At 34.5% G+C, this 14736-nt stretch overlaps 1 protein-coding gene across 1 annotated transcript in view; it reads left to right on the top strand.

Annotated features, from left to right (window-relative positions):
- The window catches only part of DOK6 (docking protein 6), a 244582-nt gene that overhangs the window by 195571 nt on the left and 34275 nt on the right, over nucleotides 1–14736 (top strand). Inside the window, exon 7 of the mRNA XM_053991649.1 lies at nucleotides 7883–8000. Coding sequence (XP_053847624.1) covers nucleotides 7883–8000 — 118 coding nt within the window. The remainder of the gene's footprint in view (nucleotides 1–7882; nucleotides 8001–14736) is intronic.

Raw genomic sequence — 14736 nt, 5'->3', positions numbered from 1 at the left:
AAATGCTGTCCTTATAGTACTCTCAAGTAGAGCACTGAGACTTCAAGTGTTCCAAATATCTGTTTAAGATATGTCATATCTCTTGGCAAGTAATTCCATGAAAAAAAATCTCATACTTTGAAGACTTTGCCAGAGCACTTCAGGTTGAGGTTAGACTCTAGTAGCTTTGTAGGAATACTCAGCAGAGCAAGGAGAGTAAAAGACAGAGGAATGAGGACAGAGGAAGGAACTTGTATGTCAGCACTGATAGCAAGCCTCACTATTTTTAGCACTGGCTTGACAAATCTCATGAAAGAGCCACTTCTGGAACTCCGTAACTCTCAGACTGAATTACCCAGAAAACACTTGCTCCAAATGAAGAAGACAAGTCTTTGTTGATGGTCTCTTTCTTTGATCTCGCTAACTGATGCATTTCAGTTTGTTCTTTTCCACCTCAACTGACTTATCCTTACACTGTTTAGAAGACAGATCTGGGACTTTCTCTATTCAGTAAAACCTTCTCTATAATTTTGGAAATGACAGTCACAGAGTGGTTGAGGATGGAAAAGTCTTCTTGTCCAACCCCTCTATCTCAAGTAGTGCCATTGAAGCTGGTTGTCCAGGACCATGTCCCAATGTCTTTTGAATATCTGCAATGTGAGATGTGAGAGACTTTACAACCTTCCTGGGAAATCTGTGCCAGTGCTTATTCAATCTCACAGCAAACCTGTTTCCTGATGTTCAGCGGGAATCTCCTGTGTTTCAGTTTCTGCACGTTGTCTCTGGTCCTGTCACTGGGCACCACTGTAAAGAGCCTTCTTTGCACTCTTTGTAAAGAGGGCTTCTTTGCACTCTCCCATCAAGTATTTACAAACATTGATGAGATTAAGCCTTCCCTTCTCCAGGTTGAACAACCCCAGGTCTCTCAGCTCCTTCCCATTGATTATCTTCATGGCTTCCTCTGGACCTGCTCTAACAGGTCCCTGTCTTTTTTGTGCTGGGGCTCTTAGAGCTGGAAGCAGTGCTCCATGTGGGGTCTCATGAGGGAGAATAGAGGGAGAATCACTTCCTTTCACCTGCTCGCTCAGGTGTGGCTGGCATTCTGGGCTGCAAGCATACATATCTGGCTCTTATTTCATGGCAACAGAAAGGACAAGCAAATAGCTTCTGTGCAATACTGGATTATCTATCATGCATATATATATATATATATATATATATATATATATATACATGTATTTCTTAAAAAAATAAAAAAATTAGCTCAGTTGTGTTTGTTTCCACTGAGGCCTGTAGCATAGCCAGGCTTGAAATAGTCTCAGCTCTTTCCATGTTGACATTATCTCCCATGTTATTAGTGAATGGCTTTATGTAATGAAAAATGGATAAAGTATTTATTATGTATAGCAAAATGGCTCAAACCTTTGAAAAATGTAAGAACCTGAGCTTCTACCCTCACACTAATTATTATAGTTTCCAGGAAACTTCTTTCACAAAAAGAACAAACCCACAAATTTATGACGGAATATGGGTGAAAACACGCACCTTACTGACATTCAACAAATATAATCCCAACGTGCTGTAAAATGTATCTCATTTTCTTCCAACATTAATCCCTTCTGTCTTGCAACATTGATCTATTATGAGCTTCTTTTAGAGGAAAGAAAAAATAAAAGAAAAAAAAAAAAACAACACACTTCCACCAGAAAAAAGCCAAGTGTACCAGTTCTCTCTTCATAGTGTGGCAAGGAATAATATAAAAAACAATCAGCCCCTTTGAATCTCCCTTCAGAATATCTTTCTTCCACCATTGCTTTATTCTTAATTCACAATGTTATTCCACCACCAAAGAATAATCATCATCCACCCTGGCACCATAAAGCAGTGTTACTATTTAGATTTTTTTAATTTTTTGTCCATAATTGATTAAGTAACTCTCCAAAAGGTTGGAAGCACTACTGAAAACCTTAATGCTAGACATATATTATAAAGGCTGAAATTACTTTTACATGTAGCTTTTCTACAAGTTCTTTCAGAAGACTTGTGAATTTATATATTCGTGGGGGTTTGCCAATATTATGTATTCCATCAGGAACAGCAAGCTGGATAAAACAGTAAAAATAAATATAAAGCAGCGCATAGTAAATAAAAAGTATGCTGATACCTATAAATTATTATATTAATAGTAGACATATTTAAGTAATTAACACAGTCCGAGTAATATATATATAAATGAACATAACTGTGTTCTAAGCAAGTTAAGTGGTTGTGAAAAGGGGCTGCAGAAAAATTATAACCAAAGAGTATTAGTAGCACATCACCAAAGGAAAGTATTTTCTCACTGGTATTTCACGGGACTATATCCTGCATCCAGTTTTATTAAGTATTTTCAAAGAAGGATCAAGGCTCAGTCTAGTTATTATACTTCCAGATCTTACATTTATAACAATGTGGAAGTGGATCAATGAAGAGACAGAATTCAAAATGACAAATTGGAAAATTGTTTGGAGCAGGAGAATTGATTTAAAAAGAAACATGGGCAAACCTGTGCTGATGAAAGAACAGTCTACTTTACAGAACTGGATGAGAACTGGGTTTTGTAAAATAGATCTATGTGTCATAGCATAAAAGTTGAATCCAGGACAACAGTTGCTGCTTTTGCAAAAAAGACAAACATGATACCCTTTTTTTGGTCGTGATAAGAAAATGAGAAAACTCATTTTAAAAAAATCAAAAACATTTCTTCTGCTTGTTCTCTAACTCAGGTGATATCTGAGCTGATGCTACCTACTAGATTGTGTGATTCTTAAACTCTAGTAATTTTTTACTGTGGATGCCAGTGAAATGCGTCTGTGTCAGCTAATTGAAGCTTGTGAGGTGGAATATATTTCTTAAGCCCTCTTTCTCTTCAAGGCACAACACACAAAGTAACCTTCTTTAGAGTTAGAAATTAAAAAAAAATCTAAATAATGTTTTCAATTCATATTTCTAGACTACAACTCTCGTTAGTCTTCTGTGACCTACTTCTCTTGCTATTTGTTTAAAGACACTAATGAGAATTTGAAATGAGACAGAGGGTTTTATCCATAATAAACTAACCTATTTTACAGAGCATATCTGCAAAAAGCAAACTGTTCTTATTGTAGACTAAAAAAAAATACGGAATGAACTATAAATTGTTCAGTATGTCTCCCCAAGCCAAATGTATTTTCTGTCACCTTCAGTGTTTTGACTTTTTAATGAAAAAAAAAAAATGGAGAGAATAATATGCTAAACAGATCAAAGCTCAGAACCTTAATACAGTTAACAGGCTCCATTTTTGGAATTGTATTCATTATTGGTATCAGAGTAACAAATCTATTTAAGCCAATGGAGATGGCCTATGGGAATTAAAAGAAAATTTACTCTTTAAGACTTTCATAAAAGAACAATAATGAAGAATATGGGAAACTTCTTTCAGTGTCACATTAATAGAGTTCTTTTTTTGTTCTTTTTTTTTTTTTTTTTTTTTTTTAATTTCTATTTTAAACAAATAGACTGTCACTGGAAAAGCAAAAACTTCATAGAGCTCAATATTTTTGATATTATGGCTTTGGATATTAGATCTGGATACAGGAAAGAAATGTAATGTTCACTGTATGAAAGGTATTTTATCAGACAGAGTCTGAGGGAAATGGATGAAGTCTAACTAGTATGTGTTTCCTGTCAGATAACAAAAATGCTTCAGTGATATTTGGGTTTTTTATATTCCTACCACAAAATTCCCTAGGTTAATATGGTTTTGATGTATGCATTTCTGCTTTTCACCTAAGTTCTAATTCTGTTCACACTTTCCATCTCATAAACTGGGAAAAAAAGTCTAGGTTATGTTTTTTATTTCCTGAAGTCTCATCAGATTTGAGAAATATTTGTAGCCAAGTCAAATTTGGTATATTGGTTTTACTTTCCTCTATTAAGACCAGAACATAGTGGCAACACAGCAAAACAACTCTCAGTGAAATCAGAGAATTCTTTAGGTTGGAAGGGCCTTTAATGGCCAGGTAGTCCAACCCCCCTGCAATAAGAAGGAACATCTTCAACTAGACCAGGTTGCTCAGAGCCCAGTCCAACCTGACCTTGAATGTATCCGGGGATGAGGCATCCAAAATCTCTCTGGGCAACCAATGCCAATGTTTTACCACCCCCATGATAAAAAATTCCTTCCTCATGTAGAATTTAAATTTACCCTCTTTTAATTTAAAACTTATTCCTTGTCCTGTTAAAACAGGCCCTGCTAAAAAGTCTGCCCCATCTTTCTTATAGGCCCCCATAAAGTACTGAAAAGTCACAATAAGGTATCCCTGAAACTTTCTCCCTGTACATCTTCAGTCTGACCCCCCATTCTCTCAGTTTGTCTTCACAGGAGAGGTGTTCCAGCCCTCTGATCAGTTTTGAGTCCCACCTCTGGATGTGCTCCAGCAAATTCCTGGACATAGTACTCCAGGTGGGATGTCACCAGAGTGAAGCAGAGGAGCAGAATCATCTTAGATTCATTCCCAGAGAGAAACATTTACTACTTCTGTGTGTCTTTGCTACCTCTGTCATAATGGGCCTTTTCTGTTCACTTGATGCTAATGCATCTGAGCCTGTTTTGCCAGCTCCTGAGAAAAATGTTTCGGTGTTGGAAACAACAGCTGAATATTGGCCTGTTATGTAAGAAGAAATCCAGACTCAGAAATGTTTTAATTTTCTGCATGGTAAACAGGCTTAATGAGATAGGTGAAATAATTTTTAAATACATTTTTAACTGTTACATTTCTGTTAAATTAAGGACCGTAATAAATCTAGGCAGGATAGTCTACCTGCTTTGAGAAAAGGAGAAAATTTAAAGGTTATTTACTTGATTTTCCACAGTGAAAAGTTCTCTGTTTGCAGTAGCTGCTTCAAAAAAGTATAGAGGAGAAGCCAGTTGTTTTTTAATGAGGCATAGTAAAAAGACAAAAGGGAAGGGTATGGAGGACAAAGTCTCTGAACTTATAAATGTGTTCTCTTTCACTGGTCTGGAACACCAGAGGTCTTGAACCTGAGTGTCTAATTTTTTAACTGTTAGACAGTTTTGCAAATCTTCCCTGATTTACAAGTTGTTTGTTTGTTTTGTTTTTCTATTTTAATTTTGTTAGCTACCAGAATTTAATTTATACCTGGGGAAAAGGGATTATGAAACAGTAGATCTCTGTACTTTAAATATTAGTTTAACTTGTAATTATTAATATAGCAAAGAGCTATCTAGTAATATATGAAAAATTGATTATATGGATATTTTTATGTGTTTTCTTCACCTTGGTTTCAAATTTTTTTAATCTGAAACACCCACAGTGTAACATGTAAAAAGTTCTCCAGAGAAAATGGGTTTCTGTCAATATATTATTCGATTTTCTTTGAACACAGGAATATTTTTACTAACAGCAGTTTGTAGAAGTAAGCATTCTGTCATTGTCAATTACATTTGATCAACAATGTGAGTTTTATATGGATAAAAAAGAATAAAAGAAAAATTATAGCTGATGCTAGTCTACTATTCAGTAAAAATAACTTCATGGATAAATTAATGTTATCGTCCTTTATATGTTATACAAGGTAATAAGGTCTTCAAATCCAAAGGTTTGTGTTTCTACTTTAAAGTCTCAAATTAAAAACAAAATTGATATTTTATTTTAATTTTTTTTTTCTGAGGATGATATTGTAATAAACTAGGCATTGCATTTTTTTCTCTATGGAGTCTCCAGATAAATATGGTTCATCTGGTCCTATTGCAGTTAGCATATGGTGATAATTCTTACCCAAAAGGTGATATCAGAAGTTGTTCCTTAGATAGAGAATCGGAGGAAACAAAGTATTGTGAACGCTTGCAGTGCAGTCTTCTGCACAAGAGCAGTTCTTACCTTATTTTATAATGAGAACAGATTTTTTTTTAATTCTCCTAGATCTCTAATGTGTGCAAATAAAGTTCTTCTTCATCACTATTGGTCAGATCAGGCAGGAGTTAATCACCTCAGATCAGGAGTGATGAAACATTTAACCATGTATTCCATTCATTCGGTGGATTTAGCTTTGAGATAATAAACTGCATTCAAAGTGGTTCGATTTACTGGAATTATTTATTTCAGAATGCATACTAAGAAAAGGTTTTGCCTTTGATTTACCTTTTGAGTCAATAAATTATGAATAAATCATTGGTAAGCTAAAGTTAGATGATTTTATGTCATTTTCTTCTTTGGCAAAATTACCCTTGTTACACATGCTATACGAACCTGGTAAAATATAGAGGGTTTATTACTGTCCATATCACTACAATAAAGGAAATTCTGCATATCAATAAATTTTTAACTCCCAAGTCTCCCTAAAATTGGAATTCTTGTGATAATGCTTTCAAACTTCTTTTTTTAATGAACTGAATGCTTCTGCAAGCGCTTTACTTCATATCAAATAGCTTCCAGTGATGATCTGCACCACTGACAAATGAAATGTAATACTTGGCTGTAAATGAGCAGAAAAGACATTAGCTGTAGACTGGGAGTTATTTTGATGACAATTCTCAAGAAAACAACAACAGAAGTAATTACAGCAGGTTGATCTGAAGCAAAATATATTCTATGCACTAGTTTGTGTTCATACTCAAAATTTAAATAATTTTAGATATTTGGGTGGATATTGTCTCTAAATATATTTATTTTGGGGAGAGGAAGACATTTAAATTACAGATGTAAATATGAGTTTGTACAGTTAAAAAGGGCTTTTTTAAATTTGGCACTATGATTCCAAATGAGGAATCCCTAAGAATTAATGACTAAACCTGCAGTAAATGATCCAAATCTTTAATACCTTCTGCTCTGTAGCTGGACTCTCTGCAAATGAGTTTCTAGGCACACCCTCTCAGAGTACCATCCTGGTGTCTCCCCTGAAACTAAGAGGTTTTTCATTCTAAATATTCAGACATAATTGATCCTTCAATATTGATCTTTTCAGACATCCTCTGAGAAAATTATGCTTGCAATATTATGGTGACTTGTTAGATCCCAAAAATTATTGATCACATTTTTTATTCTGTAAAGCCAGAGATACAAAATATTTGCAGGTGCATTCTCTTTTCTTCTAGACACAGAAAGCATAACAGGAATATCCAAAGAGGCTGCCAGAATGCACAATTCTTCATCTTTCTTTTTTCTTTGTAGTGTTGCCTTGTCTTTCACTCACATCAATAGTTTGTTTGAGACAGATATCTCTTTAATAAATTTGACATTCCTCCTGTCAGGTTTCTGTGCTGTAGCTCTTGGTCACACGGACACTTACCATGTAATTCACAATTTCAGTCACATAAAGTCCCCCAGACCAGGAAAATCTGTTCTTGAAGATGGAGCTTGCTACTGGTGATGAGATGCCTCCCCTTCAAAGGAGGATTATGAGATTAATGAGTCTCCATTGCTAATTCTCTGGTGGTTGTCTCAGATTCTCTCTTAGCATCTTTCTGGGTATTCAATCCAATATGCAGGCTAAATGACCAAAAGGAAATGTGATTGCAGAGGAGTTTTAGAATTCAGGCATGTGTTAATCCATCATTATCATAAAGAAGTATATAACAAAACCCTGACAGCAAGAAGAATAGCTGTAGATAAATAGGGACATATTCTGATGTCCTAATATTAACCTCTGCTAATGAACCTATAGACCCAGATACACTTTTGCAGTTTTTTCCTGAGCATTCACAGTGCTGATGCTTGTAACACAGTTTAAATTATAGTGTAAGATCTGTGGTAATTCAGAAAATGGTATGTTCATGACAACATAGATTCAATTTACAGTTTTGAGATTATTTATCAAGTATGCTTATGTGTGACCTTCCATTTATGTTTGCTTTGTTTTTTAGCTCCAGACCAGTCTGTCTGAACCAATGACTTTATCCAAGTCGATCTCACTTCCTCGTAGTGCATATTGGCATCACATCACCCGGCAGAACAGCGTTGGAGAAATCTACAGTTTACAAGGCAAGTTGCTTATAATGCCAAATCCATTAGCTTCTTTCCATTTCACCAGAATTCATGCAAATTGCTTTTTATTTGCACTGGTTATTTTTTCTCCATTTCATTTTATCAATTGTCAGGATCCTCTGCAGGATTCCCAAATTTACATAAAACAGGTTTCTTTTAGTCATTTTGTAAACAAATGGTGAAAATTATTTCTAGAATCACCACATAAAGCTGGATAGATAATTTGGTTCAATGTAGCTTCTCAGTAGCTAATGAATGTCAGGTTGTTTTAGTATTTTCTACCAATGAGATGGGGCAAGTATTTGGGCAACCTCAGGGTGCCTAATTAAATCTACATAAAGTGGCTATATGAGTTGCAAGATTAAAACAGAGTAATTCTAGAAGAAGAGCTATTCTTGGTAAATTTGCTTGGCAAATCATATATGTGAACTGTTGACTCAACTAACTTACAGACCTTCAACAAATCATCTTCTGTCTATGGTTTTCTTTCATATGTTTAGATTTGCTAAAGCCTTTAAATGCTATAATTACCATAACTTGATGATGATGATTCACTGCTCTTAAGCTGAAATTGATTTGTATCTTTTAGGAAAATGAAATTATTGTTACATTTAAAATGTAGACCTTTTAAAAATAGCCTGTTGTAAACATAGTGCTTTGTATTATTTCTAAAGGCCTTAAAGATTTTGTTTTAGTTCTCTCTTAATAATCTGTTTGTATAAACAATTTACATTTAGATAGGAGGTTAGAAACTGTTTACAAACAAGAGCACCCAATGCAAGGAGACAGTACATCTTTTCATTAAAATGCGTGGAATCCAGTACATAGATGAAGGACATTAAATGCTTTGTTTTGTGAATTATCACATAAATTAAAATCAGCAGGTGAAATGTGCATTCAGTGGGTGAGTCATTAAAGGGTACAAACATTTGTTTCCCAACATTCTCCATAGAGCAAAGTTAATTTTTAATCATGGTTATAGTCTTACATTTAAATACCAGTAATGGAAAAAAGAAAATAATCTTCCAGAAGCTGTTTGTGAAAAAAGTTATGCTTGTACATCACCCTACATATATTCATCATATCACTGATATCATGGACAGATAAGAATTGAAAAAAGAAGTTTATTTGAAGAGATGTTGGTTTTCTTCTTCTTGTGTTCTTGATGTGTCTTTTCTTCATCAGCAAGATAGTAAATGTATTATATTCACTTTCAACAATCTTTTCTTCCTTATAAATGGCCTTCAAAATAAAGGAAAGCAAAACATTATGTATAAAGTCATAATTAAAATACCTATGCCACCTAGCTGTAGAGTATTCAAAATATTGGAAGTGTATTATTAAAAATGTAAAAATTTTTCTTTCTGAAAATATGCAGATTTTATCCACATTTCCACTGAAACGTGGGGCTAATAAATATTTCAAACTTAAGGTTTTCATTTTTCCTACATGTACTATGATGACTGAAGCCTGAGAAAATATAGCTGATTTCAGGAGAGACTGATTCAGTCTTACCAGTGGACAAGGAAGTGCATCCAGAAGACTCTGGTTGCAAAACTTTTCCATGCAAGACTACCATTCACTATCTGTAATGAAAATCTCTTTGAAGCTTCTGCTGCAATTGCTAATTAAAAACAATTAATTTGTACAGAAAGTGAAGTGGGTGCGAAGCACACCTTTTCCTCCTAATACCTTGTCATACCGACAGCCTTTGCACCGCAGGGTTGTCAAAGCATCAGCCCACAGACGCTCCATAGATGTGGGTGGAAGGTGGGTAGCAAGGAAGCAGATTGTAAGCATCACTGCAGCCCTCACCTCAGCAGAGCAGCCAGCTGAGAGGAGCTGCTGCAGAGGGAAGAATCACCTTCTGCTGCCGTAATCTCCTCTGAGCTTCAAAAGGTGCATTGTGCTTTCAGAGAGGAGACGTTTTCTTCAGAGAACGGGACATTGAACTTAGCCCTGCACTTCATGGGCATTTACAACAAAGCTTTGAGCATTCAGTAAACAAATTTGAAAATTCCCCACATATTCCTAAATATCTCACAAACTCTAATGTGAAATAAACAGAGTGGTGTCTTACCTATATCCAGGTGACTGTCAATATCAGTAGTAGTAGCCAAGCTCACTGCTAAGTACAAGTTTCCACAGTGGCAATTATGTCAAACTTGCAGTCTGAAGTGACTAGAATTTAATTAATAGCAGCTGGTGATGTATAAGGAGAAATGAATATGTGTTCATACTACCTTAGATAAATTGGCTCTTTGGGAGTTATTTAGCAGTCAAATTTAACTTAATTAGTAGTGTGTGTTGATCTGATAATGAATATGCTATGGACTAAGAAGGTAGTGGGTTTTGTGATTTTTGTTTTTTTAAAAACTACATCTCAGATGAAAAAAGGCCCTTCAATAAATGAGTGTTGGGTCTATTATGCTCCATTAGCCCATGAAAATACTTACATGTAAAGACCTGTAAAGATTAATGCATGGAATAATAGAGCTAAAGTAACACAAATTGCACAAAATATCTTAAAATTAGATGGGTTTGTTTCTTTTGATAATCCAAATATTGCCCTTAATTACAGTTCAGAAATTAAACAGTGTCTTTAAATATTTTTTATCAAAGAATAATTTAAATAACAGAAGAAAAAGAGCTCTACACCATTTTTGTGCATACATAAGTATGACATACATGAATTATACGTTTTCATAAATAATTGACGGCTCTAAAAAAATTTTGAGCCCAACAGCATTCACTGATATGTTATGCTATCATAAATCAAGATCTAAAAATTGATAAAGATGAGAAGCCAAGAGTAAGCTTATTAACCGAAATCATGATTAAGAAGGAAAAAATATAACGGCCATATAAGCATGTAAAAATACCCTGTATGTTTCAGTAATTCAGTGTTTATTGTTTATACCTACCATAAAATTTAGCACTGTTACACAGGATATTAAAAATTGACTGACAAAACACGTGAGGTTTTATACAACAGAAAATATTAAGAAGAATTCATATTTTTGGGTGGGTTTTTTTGGGTTTTTTTGTTGTTTTTATTTTTGTTGGTTTTTTTTTTTTTTTTTATTTAGGGCTTAAAATTTCCTTAAAATTGAAAGAAAAAAAAAAAGATTGCAGACTGAATTTTAAGCTATCTGAAGAACTCTATTTCTTGCCCTTTAGAGTTTGGATGATACAAATGTTAAACAGTCAGTTTGTGTATTATTATATAAATAAGGCCAAATAGAATTTTGGTATTGAAACATTAATTAGCTTTTTGTGTTGCAGTTATTGAAATCCCTGGGGAAATTATGTTCAGAAAATCTAATTACAGCTTGGCCTTTCTCCAAGAAATTCAAAATTAAGAAACGTTTTCAGTCACTCCTGTTGTGTTTGATCTGGTTTGTCCTCATTTTTTGGACTTGGGTTTTGCTATCCATACTCAAAATAATGAACACCTACCCACAAAGGCAATGGTCTGTGAGAGTACTTATGTGAAGGAGCATATATTTTTATAAGAATTACACCAGTAGCATCTTATGTGTTTCTTCTAAAAAGAGAACACTAAAGGGTTTTTTTTTCCCACAGTATTGCTTATCACAATTTGCTTGTAATGAATTTTATTTGCTCTATCACAAATTATTACCACAGTTTGTTGTTAACCCATATCAAAGTAGTTATGTTACATGGAAAAATACTAAGAAGCCTGCTAAGAGTCATATTTTTAAACTTAATGAGGAATTTTGAGAAATAAAACTATCATCTTTGATGAAATTGGACTTCAACTTGTAAGCACATGCCAAAACCATAAGCAGATAGAAATAAAAAAATAGCCCCAATAAAGTCTGAAATAATTTTGCTGTTGACATACAATTACCTTTTGTATGTCACAATAAAGATGCAAGAAACATAAGGCTGGTTTTGAAAACCTAAATGGACGGAAGCTATGGCTCCTCTGTGGTCTTGGTAGGCAAGCCTGCAATGCACATTGTCTTTTGGCCTTGTTAGGTGACAACTCACCCCTTTTTTCTTTTTTTTTTTTTTTTAATATATTTTAAGCAGGATAACAGGTAGTGTTAATCTTCTCAGCTAAAAGGTGTTGTGCATAAAAGGGAGACAAAGGCATATACGAAAAGCCCATTTACACAGTTTTCCAACCTTTTCAAAGTAGAAACTCTGATATGTCACTAAAAATAATCAGAGAATATTCAAGTTGCTAAATATTTAGAGGGCTTTGAATCATCCTGTTCAACCTTCCTTAAGCTAATCCTGCAGGAAATTCTGATGTAGGCTTCTGTAGCTTTCTGCAAATTAAAGTATGTAAAATGAATGGGAGAGCATTCGTCATTTTGGCATTTCCACTGTTTGTTCATATGCCCAGCAATAGAGTACGGAATCCATTTCCCCATCTAATCTTGGTGCCTGAACAATGTGAATAACACAAAATGTTAGAATATATTTGTTATATAAATCTGATCGCTCAGTAATTTTTCAGTAAGTGTCTACCAGCGGCTAAAGCTGAAATGCTTTATAGCCCTCCACATTCCCATTTCCTTTGCTGAATCGCATCAAGACCTTCACATTAGTAAATGAAGCCTATAAAATTTGAGATATGAATAAAGGACACCTGGAACAAGATACTTACTGAGTAGAAACTGCATAAGAGCTACATTATTTAAAATGACTGTATTACGTGTCTTCTCAAGTCTTATGCAGTAGATTTGATCCTTTCCTTTTGAGCTTTGAATTTCTGTGCTAAGTAGTGCATTACTACACTGATTTTAAAATGGCATATTGGAAGTGGGACGTGTCTTACCCAGAAACCAATAAAGAACTTCATTTTGCTCAGCAGTGATTGCTGCCTCTAACCAAGAGCATTACTGACAATGTCTAAAGAGTATCTTGACAAATTCCCATTCACTCTGATAAATCATTGCTGAGTTAAGAGGTTGTTTCAATTATGAGCCATGAAAAATAGAGGAAGGTGGGAAGCCAAATACAATTAATAAAGCATATTTTGCTGTCAAATTCAGACCTCCTGGTTTCATTTAAGCCCAATACTTTGGTGCCCTTTCTCTCAGGAGATGGTCCTTCAGTGAGATCACTTGTCAATGGGGTTGTTCTGTGCCAGACCAGAAAGCACAGAAGTCACTGTAATCTCGACTTAAAACTGAAAGCCCAAATGGTGTAAGGAGAGCAATTAAATATTGGCTGATTGACTCCTCTCCCCTCCAAAACCCAGCAAATGTAAGTTCTTCAGTGCAAACTACACAGATTCTTAGCTATAAATCTCTTCTTATGTCTTGGCTTAATGACTTCATAAGTATGTGATGACAATAGCTTCTCACTCGCTATTAGCATGAGAAGTAAATGAAGCTTTGCCCCCAGCTTAACGTAAGTGACACCAGAATCTTTACGCTGACTTTGCCTGAGACTCATTACAGTTAAGCTAGAGTCATTTGATCTCTCTGCTGTATTGTAAGATTCAAGGATTGCAGTGTGTCATGAGAGCTGCAATGCAATGAAAGAATGCGTGCACTGGGAGAATTGGCATAACCAGCTCCATGGATGCTTTCAGCTGATACTGGGTTGTCGGAAGAAGAAAGATTTGCACTATTAGATCAAAGAGAAAATTTAAATACTTGTTAAAGATCAATTTTCTGAAAATTGCTTTTTTTCTATTAAATTGTTTCACCAATAAATCTGGACTGCTTTAGCTATGACTATCTGATTTTGTGTTAAGTATGTTATCATGGTTAGAATCCAAGAGATTGTCAGTTCATTTTTGTAATTTCAAACAAATTGAAATACTTTTATGCTGACAAATCACTCAAATTATTACTCAAAATCATGGATGATTAAACCCCCTTTAAGACAACTTGGGGTGAGGGGAAGCCTGCACACTTGTGAAAAAAATACCTTGGCAAAAAGATGTGTTTTCTTTAGTATTTCTTTGTAGGAACAGTTTATGCTTCTTTTTATTTCATTAAACATTAAAGCAAAGAAATTATTGAAATTGACACTTCAAATAGAACATGTTCATAAAATGTTTTATAAACCAGAAACAATGTGAACTTGAAAATAGGCTGTGTGACAGGAAGAATGGGAGAATGTTAATAATACCAGCTTTGCCAGCTGCAGCAAGAAAAGAATCCAGGCCCAAGGATGTCAAGTGCAATTGATTATGTTCTACTTTCATTGGAAAAAAGATCTTCCTTTCATGTTCTAAATTTTATGACATGAAATAGGATCCTATAAATATATAATTAAGGGCTGGTTAAAATTGACATAACGTTGATCTAACGGACTCTTGTTTGGTTGTTATGAAGTTTAAAATATATATTTTTATAGAAGGGGCATCATATGATCTCAAATACATTAACCTTAAGTTTCTATAGCATTTTCTTTCACATGTATCTCATTTTGCTAACGAACAAAAACATTGTGGTGGCAACATTTGTGGCACATGGCATATGGGCTGTTGCTAGTACAGACCTATTTATTTTCTTGGTAAGGCAAATGTAAGTACAATGAATGCCCTACTCAGTATGTTCAGTTTAATCAAGCCATAAGAATATGTTCCTTATAACTCTATAGTGCATTTCAGCTGTGCAGAACTGATTAAAAAATCATAGTATTATTCAGTAGAGACAAGAAAAAATGTTCAAAAATCTTAGAATGTCTTTCATTTTCTATTTGTTATAAAAAGCCTTTTCATCTTGGTGAATTTTTATAT

This window comes from Vidua macroura, chromosome 1, assembly GCF_024509145.1.
Source record: "Vidua macroura isolate BioBank_ID:100142 chromosome 1, ASM2450914v1, whole genome shotgun sequence".
Taxonomy (NCBI): domain Eukaryota; kingdom Metazoa; phylum Chordata; class Aves; order Passeriformes; family Viduidae; genus Vidua; species Vidua macroura.
This window is presented reverse-complemented; position numbering and strand designations above follow the sequence as displayed.